General features: G+C 36.5%; 1 protein-coding gene across 1 annotated transcript in view; it reads right to left on the reverse strand.

Annotated features, from left to right (window-relative positions):
• MIB1 (MIB E3 ubiquitin protein ligase 1) overlaps positions 1 to 12,981 on the reverse strand; it is a 161,694-nt gene that overhangs the window by 112,853 nt on the left and 35,860 nt on the right. Inside the window, exons 3-4 of the mRNA XM_044666619.1 lie at positions 5,455 to 5,584; positions 47 to 151 (exon numbers count right to left, since the gene is read on the reverse strand). Of these exons, the coding sequence (XP_044522554.1) occupies positions 47 to 151; positions 5,455 to 5,584 (235 nt within the window). The remainder of the gene's footprint in view (positions 1 to 46; positions 152 to 5,454; positions 5,585 to 12,981) is intronic.

Below are 12,981 nucleotides of genomic sequence, written 5' to 3' on the forward strand. Positions count from 1 at the left end.
TTCCCCAACCCAACATTCTTATCATTTGTATTTGCTTCCAGCTTACCATGCCTTCAAAGCCCACTCTGTAAAGGTTCTTAGCACCATTGTCCCATAGAACATATGCTGCGCTGTGTGGGCTGGAGGCACTCCAGTCCTGAATTTCAGTTACCTAATAGATTTTAAGATAAAAAAGGAAAAAAAAGTGAAAGGAAAAAATGTTAGTTCTTTTAACAATGTTTAGCTCTTTTGGCTAAGTAAATCTTTTGTTAACTATCACATCTTCTATGAATGATTCATTTTGTTCAAAGATTAATCCTAAAGCTGGAATCTTTGGGCCCCCATGGACTCTGGTGAGATAATCCTAAAATGTACAGATGTTATATATGCCATGATTCATTAGGGAGACTAGCTTATTAATCTCCCAAAGAATCAGAGGGGGACTGTGTGAATTTATTATAAATTATATCCCTCTTTCCTATTAAAAAAGGACAGTTTTGAACCAGCCCCACTCTTTGGGCATGCATGTTTATTATGAGAGAACATCAGAGGCCTTGTGGCTCCCTGGTGTCCCAGAAGTCTCTTGTCCCCCAGTGACTCCAGACCTCTGACCTGGACTAGGGTCAAGTCTGTCCAACCAGGGAGACCCAGAAGAAGTGACATCATAGACATTGTAAGAGAGGGAAATGAGGAAGCACCAGTCATTTTTTTTGGCTTTTTTGGCTCTTGGCAATTGGTCCAGAGACCTGCCTGGGAGGACAACTCGCATTCAGGTTTTGGCTAGGAAGCAGCATGGGACCCTTTTGACTTTCCCTGGAATGGCTGCTCTTGACTACATGAGGTGTAACAAATGTAGGTTAGCTAGGCACAGCCAGGTGATAAGGTGACTTTCTCTCTCTCCAACTCTAAGCTTTTACTACCTAAGAAAAAATTATAAATCAATAGTCTCCAGAAAATTTTAATCCTAACAATCATGATAATAAGACCCATGCATTAACAGCAAACATAATTTACTACCAAATTATTTATTTTCTTTAGTTGCCAAAAAGATGTATTCCTAATGGCACATTATTCTTATTTCTAAATAATACTTTGACTATATTGTTTGATTTTTTTTCAAACATATGCCTTCCATCTTAGAATCAATACTGTATATGAGGAAAAAGAGAGGTAAGGGCTAGACAATGGGGGGGGGGGGGTTTAAGTGACTTGCCCAGAGATACACAACTAGGAAATGGTTAAGGCCACATTAAACCCAGGTCTGTCTCTCAATCCCCTGAGTCACTTAGCTACCCCCCTATTGTCTGACTTCTAATAAGGTTGGGTAACACTGTATTTTTTAAGTCTTTTTTCCTCAGTTCTTAATCCTATCAATCCTAGGATAGTTTTCACATTCCCTATCCCAGAGCAGAGCTTCTAAAACTGGGATAATTATGACTGAGAACATAAACTCTCCTGTCTAGCAAATAAAAACTAGTTTTGGCCAAATATGTCTAAGGGGCAGCATAGTCATGTCTCTGATTCCCCCCAATGAGATGAATAGGGGACAGTCAAGTCTTGGACAGACCTAACTTGATTTTCCCATCTAGATCAGCAAAGATACTATAATCCCACGATCAAGCATGTGATTCTCTCCCTCATCATAAGGGGATCAGAAAAGGACTTTTAGAAAACATTAGTCCGTCTCCTCATTAGGTATCCACCAATTAGAAATGTCTTCCACTATCTAGAGAAGGGCTAAATAACAAACTTCTAAAATTGTATTTGATTATTCAAGATGCTGAACGAATTTGGCTTTGATCACCAAGAGATTTCATGAACCAATTAATTTATTACTTATTGCTATATATAAATTAATTTATATGCAAATCAAAACAACTCTGAGGTCCCATCTGACACCTAGCAGAGTGGCTAATATGATGGCGAAGAAAAGTAATAAATGCTGGAGACGATGCCCAAATTTGGGCAATTTGGAATTATGCCCAAAGGGCTTTAAATGACTATCAGCCCTTTGATCCAGCCATACCACTGCTGGGTCTGTACCCCAAAGAAATCATAAGGAAAAAGACTTGTAAAAAATATTTATAGCCATGCTCTCTGTGGTGGCAAAAATTTGGAAAATATGGGGATGCCCTTCAATTGGGAAATGGCTGAACAAATTGTGCTATCTGATGGTGATGGAATACTATTGTGCTCAAAGGAATAATGAACTGGAGGAATTCCATGTGAACTGAAACAACCTCCAGGAATTGATGCAGAGTGAAAGGAGTAGAACCAGGAGAACATTGTACATAGCGACTGATACACTGTGGCACATTGATTGTAATAGACTTCTCTATTAGCAACAATGCAATGATCCAGGACAATTCTGAGGGACCTAGGAGAAAGAACACTATCCATATCCAGAGAAAGAAACACAGAAGAAAAACATTTCCTTGATCACATAGTTCAATGGGGATACAATTGGGGACGTAGACTCTAAATGATCACTCTATTGCAAATATTAATAATATGGAAATAGGCCTTGATCAATGAAACATATAAAACCCAGTTGAATTGCTTGTTGGCTACAGGAGGAGGGAAAAAGGAGGGGAGGGAAAGACTATGAATCCTGTAACCATGGAAAAATATCCTAAATAAATAAATAAATAAATGAACCTAAAACTAGAAAGAAAGAAAGAAATTTATTTCTCTTGCCCAGAACCTAGTCTCTTGGAATTTTAACTCGTTTTTGTTTTACTAATTTTAACATTATAAACATGGCAGAAAATGCTATAAAAGATCTTTTCTTCCTCCACATCATATACTTTTGATGTAAATATAGCACTGTTAATATTGGGGTAGTACAAAAAATAACTCTCTCAGCTAAAGCTACAATTTATGCCAGTAACAAATTTGTAAAGAACCAAGTTGGCCCATTTTTGCCTTTTCAACTAGAAAGTATATTAAAACATCCTCAACTGTCCAGCCTCACCAGTCTATCTGCTATTCTGAGCACAGGACACTCTCTCTTTTCAACTCCATGCCTTTACAATGGTTATCCTCCATGCCCAGAATGCTCTCCCCTTTCACTTCTGCTTCTCAGAATTCCAAACTTCCTTGAAGATTCCAGTCAATTACCATGTTCTACAAAAGGCCTTCTATTCCTGATCACCTTTAGCTGCTAAAACCTTCCCTTCTAATGTTGCCTTCCAACTACCCTGTACATATCCATTTACATGCATGTCACCTAAAAGGCTATCACTTGGAAGAGGGATTACAATTTTTCTGACTTCAAAAACCAAAACTAGGAGGAATAAGTTTGCAAAGAAGCAAACTTAAGGCTAGATATAAGAAAAGCTGTAACAATTAAACCTATTCAAATGTAAAATGCTATTTTTTTAAATATCAAATTATGATCCAAAAATATTGCATTAAATATTTCTATTCTTCTGCATGTTTGTGATGTTTTTAATGCTCTAATGTCGTGATGGTAAACCTATGGCACGTATGCCAAAAAGGGCATGCAGAGCCCTCTCTGTGGGCACAAGAGTCTCCTCCAGAGGGACTGCGGCAGAGCTGCTCCCCTCCCCCTCTCCATGTGCCCGAGGTCATTCCTCACTTGACCCCCTAGAAGCCAATGGGAGTGATTCCTCCCTTCCCTGTCTGGGGTAAGGTGTTGGGGGGAGAAGGGGTAAGAGGTAATAATTTTTCTATTTCCTTCTATAACTTAACTTTTCTTTCAAGAATATGGACTCTTGCTATGCCATTTGGGATATGTATGTTCGGTATTGATATTAACTCATTATCTACGGTACATTTTAGTAAAATATAGTTTCCCCAAATATTTCTTTTAATTAGTTCTGTTTTTGCTTTTGCTTTGTCTGAAATCATGATTGTTATCCCTACTTTTTTAACTTCAGCTAAAGCAGAATAGATTCTGTATTTTAACTGTATGTATCCTTCTTCCATTCTGTTATTCCTTTCTGTTTTATAGGTAAGTTCATCCCATTTATATTTAGTTTTATTGCTATCTACTTCTCTCTATCCTATTCTATTTATCCTATTTTTTTAAAACCTATTATCTCCTCTAAAGTATTATGTTGTTTCTGACAACAACCACCCTTAATTTATTTACCATTCCCTTTTTCTCTTAGCTTCTTCTCCTACTTTCCCTTGGGTAAGATGAATTTCTATATGCACATCTCTGTGTGTATGTGTGTGTGTAAAAATATACTTATAAATATGTATTGCTCAGTCATTTCTCAATTGTATGTCCAATTCTTCATAACCTATTTAGGTTTTTCTTGGTAAAGATACTGGAAATATGATTGGTTCCTAACATGTGACGTGAGAGAGCTAGTAGGTGGAGAAAACTGCTTATAAGGTAAGACCAAGGCACATCTCTCCCTCTCCCTCTATCCCTTTCTCCCTCTTCTTCTCTCTCTCTCTCTCTCTCTCTCTCTCTCTCTCTCTCTCTCTCTCTCTCTCTCTCTAACTGAAGGAATCCTTGTTGGTGGTGACCTTCAATCCATCAAATGGCAAATGGGGTATTAAGCTAAACAACTCTTTACCTCTTTCCTACATTTTCCTCTCTTTACTATCACTATTTTGATATAATAAAGCTACTAGCAGGCTCATAATTTAATTTTAACTACTACAACTTTGCCATCTTGACTCTGCCCCACGTTTGAATTCTCACTAATATTTTAAAGCATTTTACTCAAAGCAAAAAAGGATATATTGTATCATGTATTTATTTCTATATTATGCCCTAATATATTTATTTTTAAACTATCACAAAATTAATTATAGTACAGCTATGTCATGATGAACCAAAATATTCTCATGAAACCTGAAGTATAGCTATTTTCTACCCCCAAAGCAATCTCAATACATTAGAAAATCAAAAAAACCAACTTACAAGTCAGGAAGCAAAGAGCTGCTTATTGAACAACGTACTTTAAATATACTAAAGTAAAAATTTACTTTAAATTATTCTAAGAATTAAAAGTAGATATCTCTATGATAACATTATAAACTTACTCTATATGTCAATACACTAAGAAATAAAAGTTAAACAACCCTAATTTTAGAAAGTGTTATTGGGAAACTTGCCAGAGAATCTTGATCTATATCTCACTGCTAATAACTGCCCTCAAAATTAATTTATATTTATTCTAATTTTGCATATACCCACATGGCATAAGAGTACTTGTTAAAACAAACAGATAAGTTTAGTAGCTTAGCTGACAAAAAAGATTACCTAGCAAAGATGGAGGTTCTAAGAGAATAAGAGATGGAACAAGCAAATTCTAAGGAGATTTTAGGGATCGGGAAGAATTTAGAATGGGATCAACAATCATCACCTGCTTTTTGTACAGCCCATGAAATACAAGATTCTTTAAAAGCTGAAATAACAAAACTACAAAGTATTCCAGAAGAAATATTCAAAGATTTTTCAAAAGCAAAACATTTTCAAAAAGAATTCCTTACCTTCCCTCTTCTTCCATTTCCACCATCTTGATCTTCCCATTGCCAATCCACCCCACGAACCACTCTGGCACCTGCAAAAATTCCTCTAGCTGTAATTTTCTTTGATTTCCGACGAGATTCTAAAAGTACCCTAAAAGTTAAAAATATATATCTTGATATGGTTGATTCAGTAAGAAGATATTCAACTGGTTCTTAAAAACAATATCAACAAAAAAAACTTTAAATGTAAAGATGTTAAAAGATAAAAACTTATATACCTAAGATCTGAAGGTTTCCCCTCATTTAGTTTTTTTTTTTTGCACATAGAATACAGAGATGACAGCATCTTTTATCACCAAAAGTACTCTGTAATTCAAGATCAGAAATCATTCAAAATTTAAACTGTAGCCAAACAAGCTACTTTTTTGGCTTTGTTCTTTCTTTTTCTTTCTTTCTTTTTTTTTAAACCCTTACCTTCCATCTTGGAATCAATACTGTGTATTGGTTCCAAGGCAGAAGAGTGGTAAGGGCTAGGCAATGGGGGATAAGTGACTTGCCCAGGGTCACACAGCTAGGAAGTGTTTGAAGCCAGATTTGAATCCAGGACCTCTTGTCTCTAGGCCTCTCAATCTACTGAGCTACCCAGCTGCCCCTTATGTTCTTTTTTAATACACACTATAAAAGATATTTTCACAGCAACACAAATGTAAATTTTCATGGGGAGTGAGTCAAAGACACAACTAAGATGAGGCAACCAGAGTATTGGTCTAGGGTTGTAAATTAACAGTGCTTCCATTAAAACTTGAACTCTTCTAAAGATAAAGCTTGGTAGAAGCTGGGGCCTCTGAAGCCCTGCCTGGTTCGGACCAGGCCAGAGTAAATATCTACTCTCTGATTTTCTTACTTTCACTCTTTATCCTTTTAAAAATAAACTATCATGAAAAATCATTTGGAATTGATTAATTCCTAGCGACCATACTCTGATAAATTTAGTCCAACCCCTTAATTTTTACCCCTTACATTCCGTTGCCCCTTACAGTTTTATGAAATCATCTCTTTTGTCACTTCATATGGTACAATAATATTCCATTTGTCATGATTTACTTAGCCATTCCTCAATGCCCTTGATTCTAAATCTTTGATTTTCTTTCCTACATTTAATACCCCCCTTCATGATTAGGAAGTTTGCTATTCCCCCTCTTAATTACCTCACTTCCCTACTGTTAGGATAAAATTAAGATTTTGGGTATGTTAAGTTTTTTTTTTTCCAGCTCATTTTTTTTAAACATTTATTAATATTCATTTTTAACATGGTTACATGATTCATGCTCCACCTTTCCCCTTCAACCCCCCCCTCCTGCACCCCCACCCACCCATGACCGATGCGCATTTCCACTAGTTTTGTCATGTGTCCTTGATCAAGACCAATTTCCAAATTGTTGATAGTTGCATTGGTGTGGTAGTTTCGAGTCCACACCCTCAATCATGTCCACCCCGACCCATGCGTTCAAGCAGTTGTTTTTCTTATATGTTTCCTCTCCTGCAGTCCTTCCTCTGAATGTGGGTAGCTTTCTTTACCATAAATCCCTCAGAATTGTCCTGGGTCATTGTATTGCTGCTGGTACAGAGGTCCATTACATTCAATTTTACCACAGTATATCAGTCTCTGTGTACAGAGTTCTTCTGGCTCTGCTCCTTTCGCTCTGCATCAGTTCCCAGAGGTCTCTCCAGTTCGCCTGGAACTTCTCCAGTTTATTATTCCTTTTAGCACAATAGTATTCCATCACCCGCATATACCACAGTTTGTTCAGCCATTCCCCAATTGAAGGACATACCCTCCTTTTCCAATTTGTTGCCACCACAAAAAGCGCAGCTATGAATATTTTCGTACAAGTCTGTTTATCTATGATCTCTTTGGGGTACAAACCCAGCAATGGTATGGCTGGATCAAAGGGCAGGCATTCTTTTATAGCCCTTTGAGCATGATTCCAAATTGCCAGCCAGAATGGCTGGATCAGTTCACAGCTCCACCAGCAATGCATTAATGTCCCAATTTTGCCACATCCCCTCCAACATTCATTACTCTCCCATAGGTTAAGTTTTAATAAGTGCAGGACATGAGGGAATTCTGCAAAGCTGCCCCAGGGGTCTCAGCTTGAAACTTGAACCAGAGAAGATGCTAGTATTCTGTGGAATGTTGGTGTGGGAGGGGGTTGAGAATTAACTATCACTTGTGGGAGTTGGCTCTCTCCTTATTCTAACTTATTTCCCAAACTATCTGAATGAACCTATTTCCAAATATCCTCATTGATTAAATTATATGCTGCCTTCAAGGTAGGCCCTAGTAGGACAACTTGGGCCAAGAATCTATCTCCACTCAGTCAAGTTCACATAGACAAAGAAAGAAAGATCTTTTTGCTCCTTTTTGCCAGTCTTCTTACTTCCACCTCTATCAAATCATTGACTCACTCTTCCCAAACTGTAGATTTGGTGTTCCCACAAGTTGAATAGGGAAATCCACCAGGGAACTTGAGATCGGCTACCTCACAGAACCAGGTAGCTCCACAGAGAGAGAGAGAGAGAGAGAGAGAGAGAGAGCCAACTCCCACAAGTGGCAGTTAATTCTCAACCCCTACACCAACATTCCACAGAATACTAGCATCTTCTCTGGTCCAAGTTTCAAGCTGAGACCCCTGGGGCAGCTTTGCAGAATTCCCTCATGTCCTGCCCTTATTAAAACTTAACCTATCCCAAATCTAATTTTATCCTAACAGTACCTTCACACACACCCCATATTTTATTTTCCTGTTGATTTTGAGGTATTTCAATGTTTGGTGGGGAAGAGTGTCTGCATATCCATGCACACATGCACTTTGGAAAGCACATTTGTGTTTAACACTTGTTTGTCTTTTTCAGAGAAGAGTGAGGTTCAGCTGATTTCCACTTACCCCTTCCTCTGTTTGTATATTCTTCTCACAATTCCAATTATGTGATTCTATCTCCTTATTACTCCTTTCTATACTATTATTTTCCTTTAGTAATTGAACTCCTGCCTTTATGCTTACCATGGGTTTTTTTTTAACATGGAAGCTCTGGATTTGGGCTGTGATATCCTTGTGATTTTTTCCTGATAGAGTTCATGTTAATGTTATCCTCAATAAATAAATATAAGCAGATTTCATTTATGATTTTTTTCAGACTTAAAAAAAATCATGATTTTCAAGAAGTCCAGTGACTCTTAAATTCTATCTACCTGACCTATTTTCCAAGTCCATTGCTGTTCATAGCAGGTATCTTACATTTTACTTTATTTTTCACTTTTTATTTTATTCAATTATCTCTGGCTATCTCATAGTGGAACTGTTGATTTGATCTACTTTAGTTTTCAAGGGGTCTCCATAAGGTTTGCCACTTTCCCTTTTAAGCTATTCATTGCCCTTCTAATCCTTTCCTTCACCGTTTTCATTTCATTTTTTATCTCTTCCTTCATTTTTTCTAGGTATTCATGTAGGCCTTGTGGAGGGAGTTTTCATTGAAAACTGCTAAAGAGTTACTTTTTTTACAAGTTGATATTTTCTTTGTCTTAACCCTCCAGTTTTAATTCTGAATTTGGAATTTGCATCAGGGCTTAGTTCTGCCTCTGCTGTGCATGTGGGTCAAGTCATGGCTTGGTCTCACCCTGGGTAAACCAGAGTCCTGCACTAACATCCACTGCAGGATCATGCCTCTCCCTGAATCTTTAAGCTTGAATACTGAATCTTCAGGACCCTCTACTGAAGAGAGAGTTGCTAAGGAACTATAGACCACAGTAATTACATGAATATCTGCAAGATAAAGAAGTAGGGAAATCAAAAGATTAGGGCAGTGAGCTGGATTTGTACCCCAAAGAGATAATAAGGAAAAATACTTGTACAAAAATATTTATAGCCACACTCCTTGTGATGGCAAAAAATTGGAAAATGAGAGGGTATCCATCAATTGGCGAGTGGCTGAACAAATTGTGGTATCTGATAGTGATGGAATATTACTGTGCTGAAAGAAATGGAGAACATTGTACACAGAAATGGAAACACAGTGGCACAATCAAATGTAACAGACTTTGCTACTAATAGCAATACAATGATCCAGGACCGATGATCCCAGGACAATGATCCGAGAGACCTAGGAGAAAGAATGTTATTCACAACCAGAGAAAGAATTGTGGGTGTAGAAATGCAGAAGAAAAACATATGATAGATCACATGGATTCAATGGGGATATGATTGGGGTTTGGGCGTTAAAAAGATCTCTCTATTGCACATATGAATAATAAGGAAATAGTTTTTGAACAATGATACATGTACAATCCAGTGGAACTGCTTCTCAGCTCTGAGGGGGGGAGGGAAAAAAGAAACATGAATTATGGAATCATGAAAAAATATTCTAAATTAATTAATAAAATTTTAAAATAAAAATAAATAAATACTATTATGTAAATAAATGAATAAATTTTGGAAAAGATTAGGGCAGTGATAAATCTTACCCAAATAAGGTTTTGTACTCCATAAAAATTAAAACAGACCAAACAAAAACCAGTAAGTAACTCCATGAGATAAAAATTCTTAAAGCAAACTCTAAAGATGGAAAAAATACTAGGAAGTACAAGAAATTTGAAAAAAAAAAAACACATTTGTAAAAAAGAGAAAGGACAAATAATTTAAGAATCATTGGCCTTTTCCCCTCACTGGAAACTTGCGATTCTACCCCTGATTCCATTCAGCTCTTACAGGTGAAGCTTTTGCCTTTTCTTTCTAGGAACTGAATCTCTATGTAACTATCAATTCCTGTACTCTCTTCCACATGTTTCCTCATGGACAAACCTTGGAATATAGTATTCCAGAAAGGAAATTATGCAGGCTTGGGACAAAGTTTTCCTGAAAAGTTTAGTAAATTGAAGTGAGGTCTTTAATGGAATAGCAGAGTTACACATATTCCAAATGAAAAGACAATAGCTGAGTACAAACTTTGAAATACAAACATAACAACTGAGAGTAAATTTATTTGAGCAAGTAGAGGGGGCTATATATTGGTAAAGTGCCAATATTCTGAGGGTGGAAAGACAAATAAAACAAGTATCTCTTCAAAACCTCAATGTCTTGAAAGTGCACTGTAAGAGTTAAATAAGATGAATACTAGTCCTAAGTTAGGCTGATTCTATTCTGAAAGTTTGAGAGTAAAAAGAATATACCAGTGTAGAAAGTAGAGCTAAAAGGAGGTAGAACTTACTATTTCTCAAAATTGAAAGACTATATGAATATGAAGGTATTTAGGGAGCAGACAAACAATCCTCACACTTTTATGAACCAAATAAAAGAGAATTGAACACACGTACACATAAACATGTACACACAGTCTGGCGCAGAAATACATCAAATTTAACAGAGAAACAAGCAAGAATAGGGAGACTAGGTTTAAGAAGGAGGATAAAACTAAGGGAAAACTATAAACAAAAAAGACTTGAGCTATGAAAATGGTCCCTAAATGGAGGATTTTTATGAGGGGGGAAAAAAAAGAAAAAGAAAAGAACTAGAAACTAAGGAGGTATCCATCAATGGGGATAGCTGAAAAAATTAAATTATGATTGAAATGGGATATTATTGAACCACAAGAAATTAAATTACTTCAAAAAACAGCATCCAAATGCACAGCAGAGTAAGAAGAACAAAAAAAAAAACCATTCTATGCAATAACATTTTAGAGATAAACAACACTGAAAGACTTAAGAACGCTGATCAAAAATTGGACAAAATGGGAAGCTAGCTATAGTAATGCCAAAAAGGAAAGGAAAAGAAAGGAAAGCTGAAACATTTTCAAAGGCAAAGAAGAGAAGAAAGTTCACAAGGAAGCAGAGACAAAGATAACTTTGAAAAGGACATGTTGAAGTCATGTACTTTTTTTTAAAAATAAGCTGTATAGACTAGACCAGTGATTCTCAAAGTGGGTGCCACCACCCCCTGGTGGGTGCTGCAGCAATCCAGGGGAGCGATGATGGCCACAGGTGCATTTGGAGGCAGTGAATAACTGTAAGGGGGCGGTAATAGTATGTGACAGGGGATGCTAAGTAATATTTTTTCTGGAAAGGGGGCAGTAGGCCAAAAAAGTTTGAGAACCACTGAACTAGACATTCATGGTTTAATATATGGTCCTTTTTAATGTTCTTTATCTAAGGAAATGCATACTTTTGGGGGTGTTCGATTTGGAATAAAAATAAATTTTAAAAAATTTACATATGACATATAATAGCTATCAAAATACAGTAATCAAGTCAAGACCCAAAAAGCTCCTCCCAGTAGCATTAGACCAAATTTAAGAAATGAAATATGTAATCACACATTTGGTTTCAAAGCTGAAATTCACAAATACAAGAGTAAGTGGCCATGGCTAAATAGTCACACTTCAGCAAGAGATAAGAGATATAATTGCTGTTAAGATTAAAAACGATAAATCTGATATAATAAGAGAAATTAGTAGTTTAATTAAAGCCATGGCCATGTTGGTAAAATATATATATATATATATATATATGACCGTGCTTATCTTTTAAATTTACTGCTGGAGCCCATCCTGTCCCTCTGGTACGCCAGCCAGCTACTCTGCAAAACCCAGAAAGAGCTTTCTCTACGCCCTCCTCAGAATTTAAATTGCCCCATACGTGGGAATGCTGGACATCCCCACGCCTTAAACCGGAAACCAGAAACCCATAGGGATCACGGGAAATGTAGTCTCAAAGTCCCCACGTGTCCATAGGGAGTCTGCTAGACACTTCCTTGAATTTAAAACAAATTATACAAAGTAAAAAAGTAAGCATGGATACTAAGGGTTATATATTTTTCTATCATCTATCAACATTTGATGTTGGTTATTTAAAAGTAATCTTCTTGAACAACAATTAGCAAGTTCTTAAACTGTTCTAGAAACCAACCATATCAAATCCTAGTATTCTTGTATAAATGAAAACAAAGAAGAGAAGCAATTTATAGCTAAAAAAAGGATGACTAATATACCTTACTTGGAGGACTAAATGAAGGCACTGAAGCTAGTTCTTCAACTGGACTTATTGGTTCATTCTACTCTGAATTTGTCATTCTGCTTCGTTTCACCTCCATATAACAAGATGCCCTATGCTACGTATCATTTGATCTTCCCCCTACTTTTTATTGCCTCTTTTTGTTTATTGTTTCCCCTCATTAGAGTTTATACTCATTGAGATCAGGGTTTGTCTTTTTTTTTAGTTAATTAGATTCCCCCTAGTGCTTAACACAGTGTCTAACATAGAATAGGTAGCTAATAAGTATTTGTTAAATTGGCTTAGTTTCATCCTAATATCAGGGATAATAAAATCTATCATTTTATAGGATGCTTGATCATATTGCCTAGTAGTTTCCAAGATAAACATGATCAAAAAGTATATCATAAAGATAATTGTAGTTTATGTAACAAAATCAATTGCAGAAGAGTAGTAGGGAGTCTTTGAAGAACTCACAAAGATTCTCTCCACTGAGTCTATAT

Source organism: Gracilinanus agilis, chromosome 1 (genome assembly GCF_016433145.1).
Source record: "Gracilinanus agilis isolate LMUSP501 chromosome 1, AgileGrace, whole genome shotgun sequence".
NCBI lineage: Eukaryota > Metazoa > Chordata > Mammalia > Didelphimorphia > Didelphidae > Gracilinanus > Gracilinanus agilis.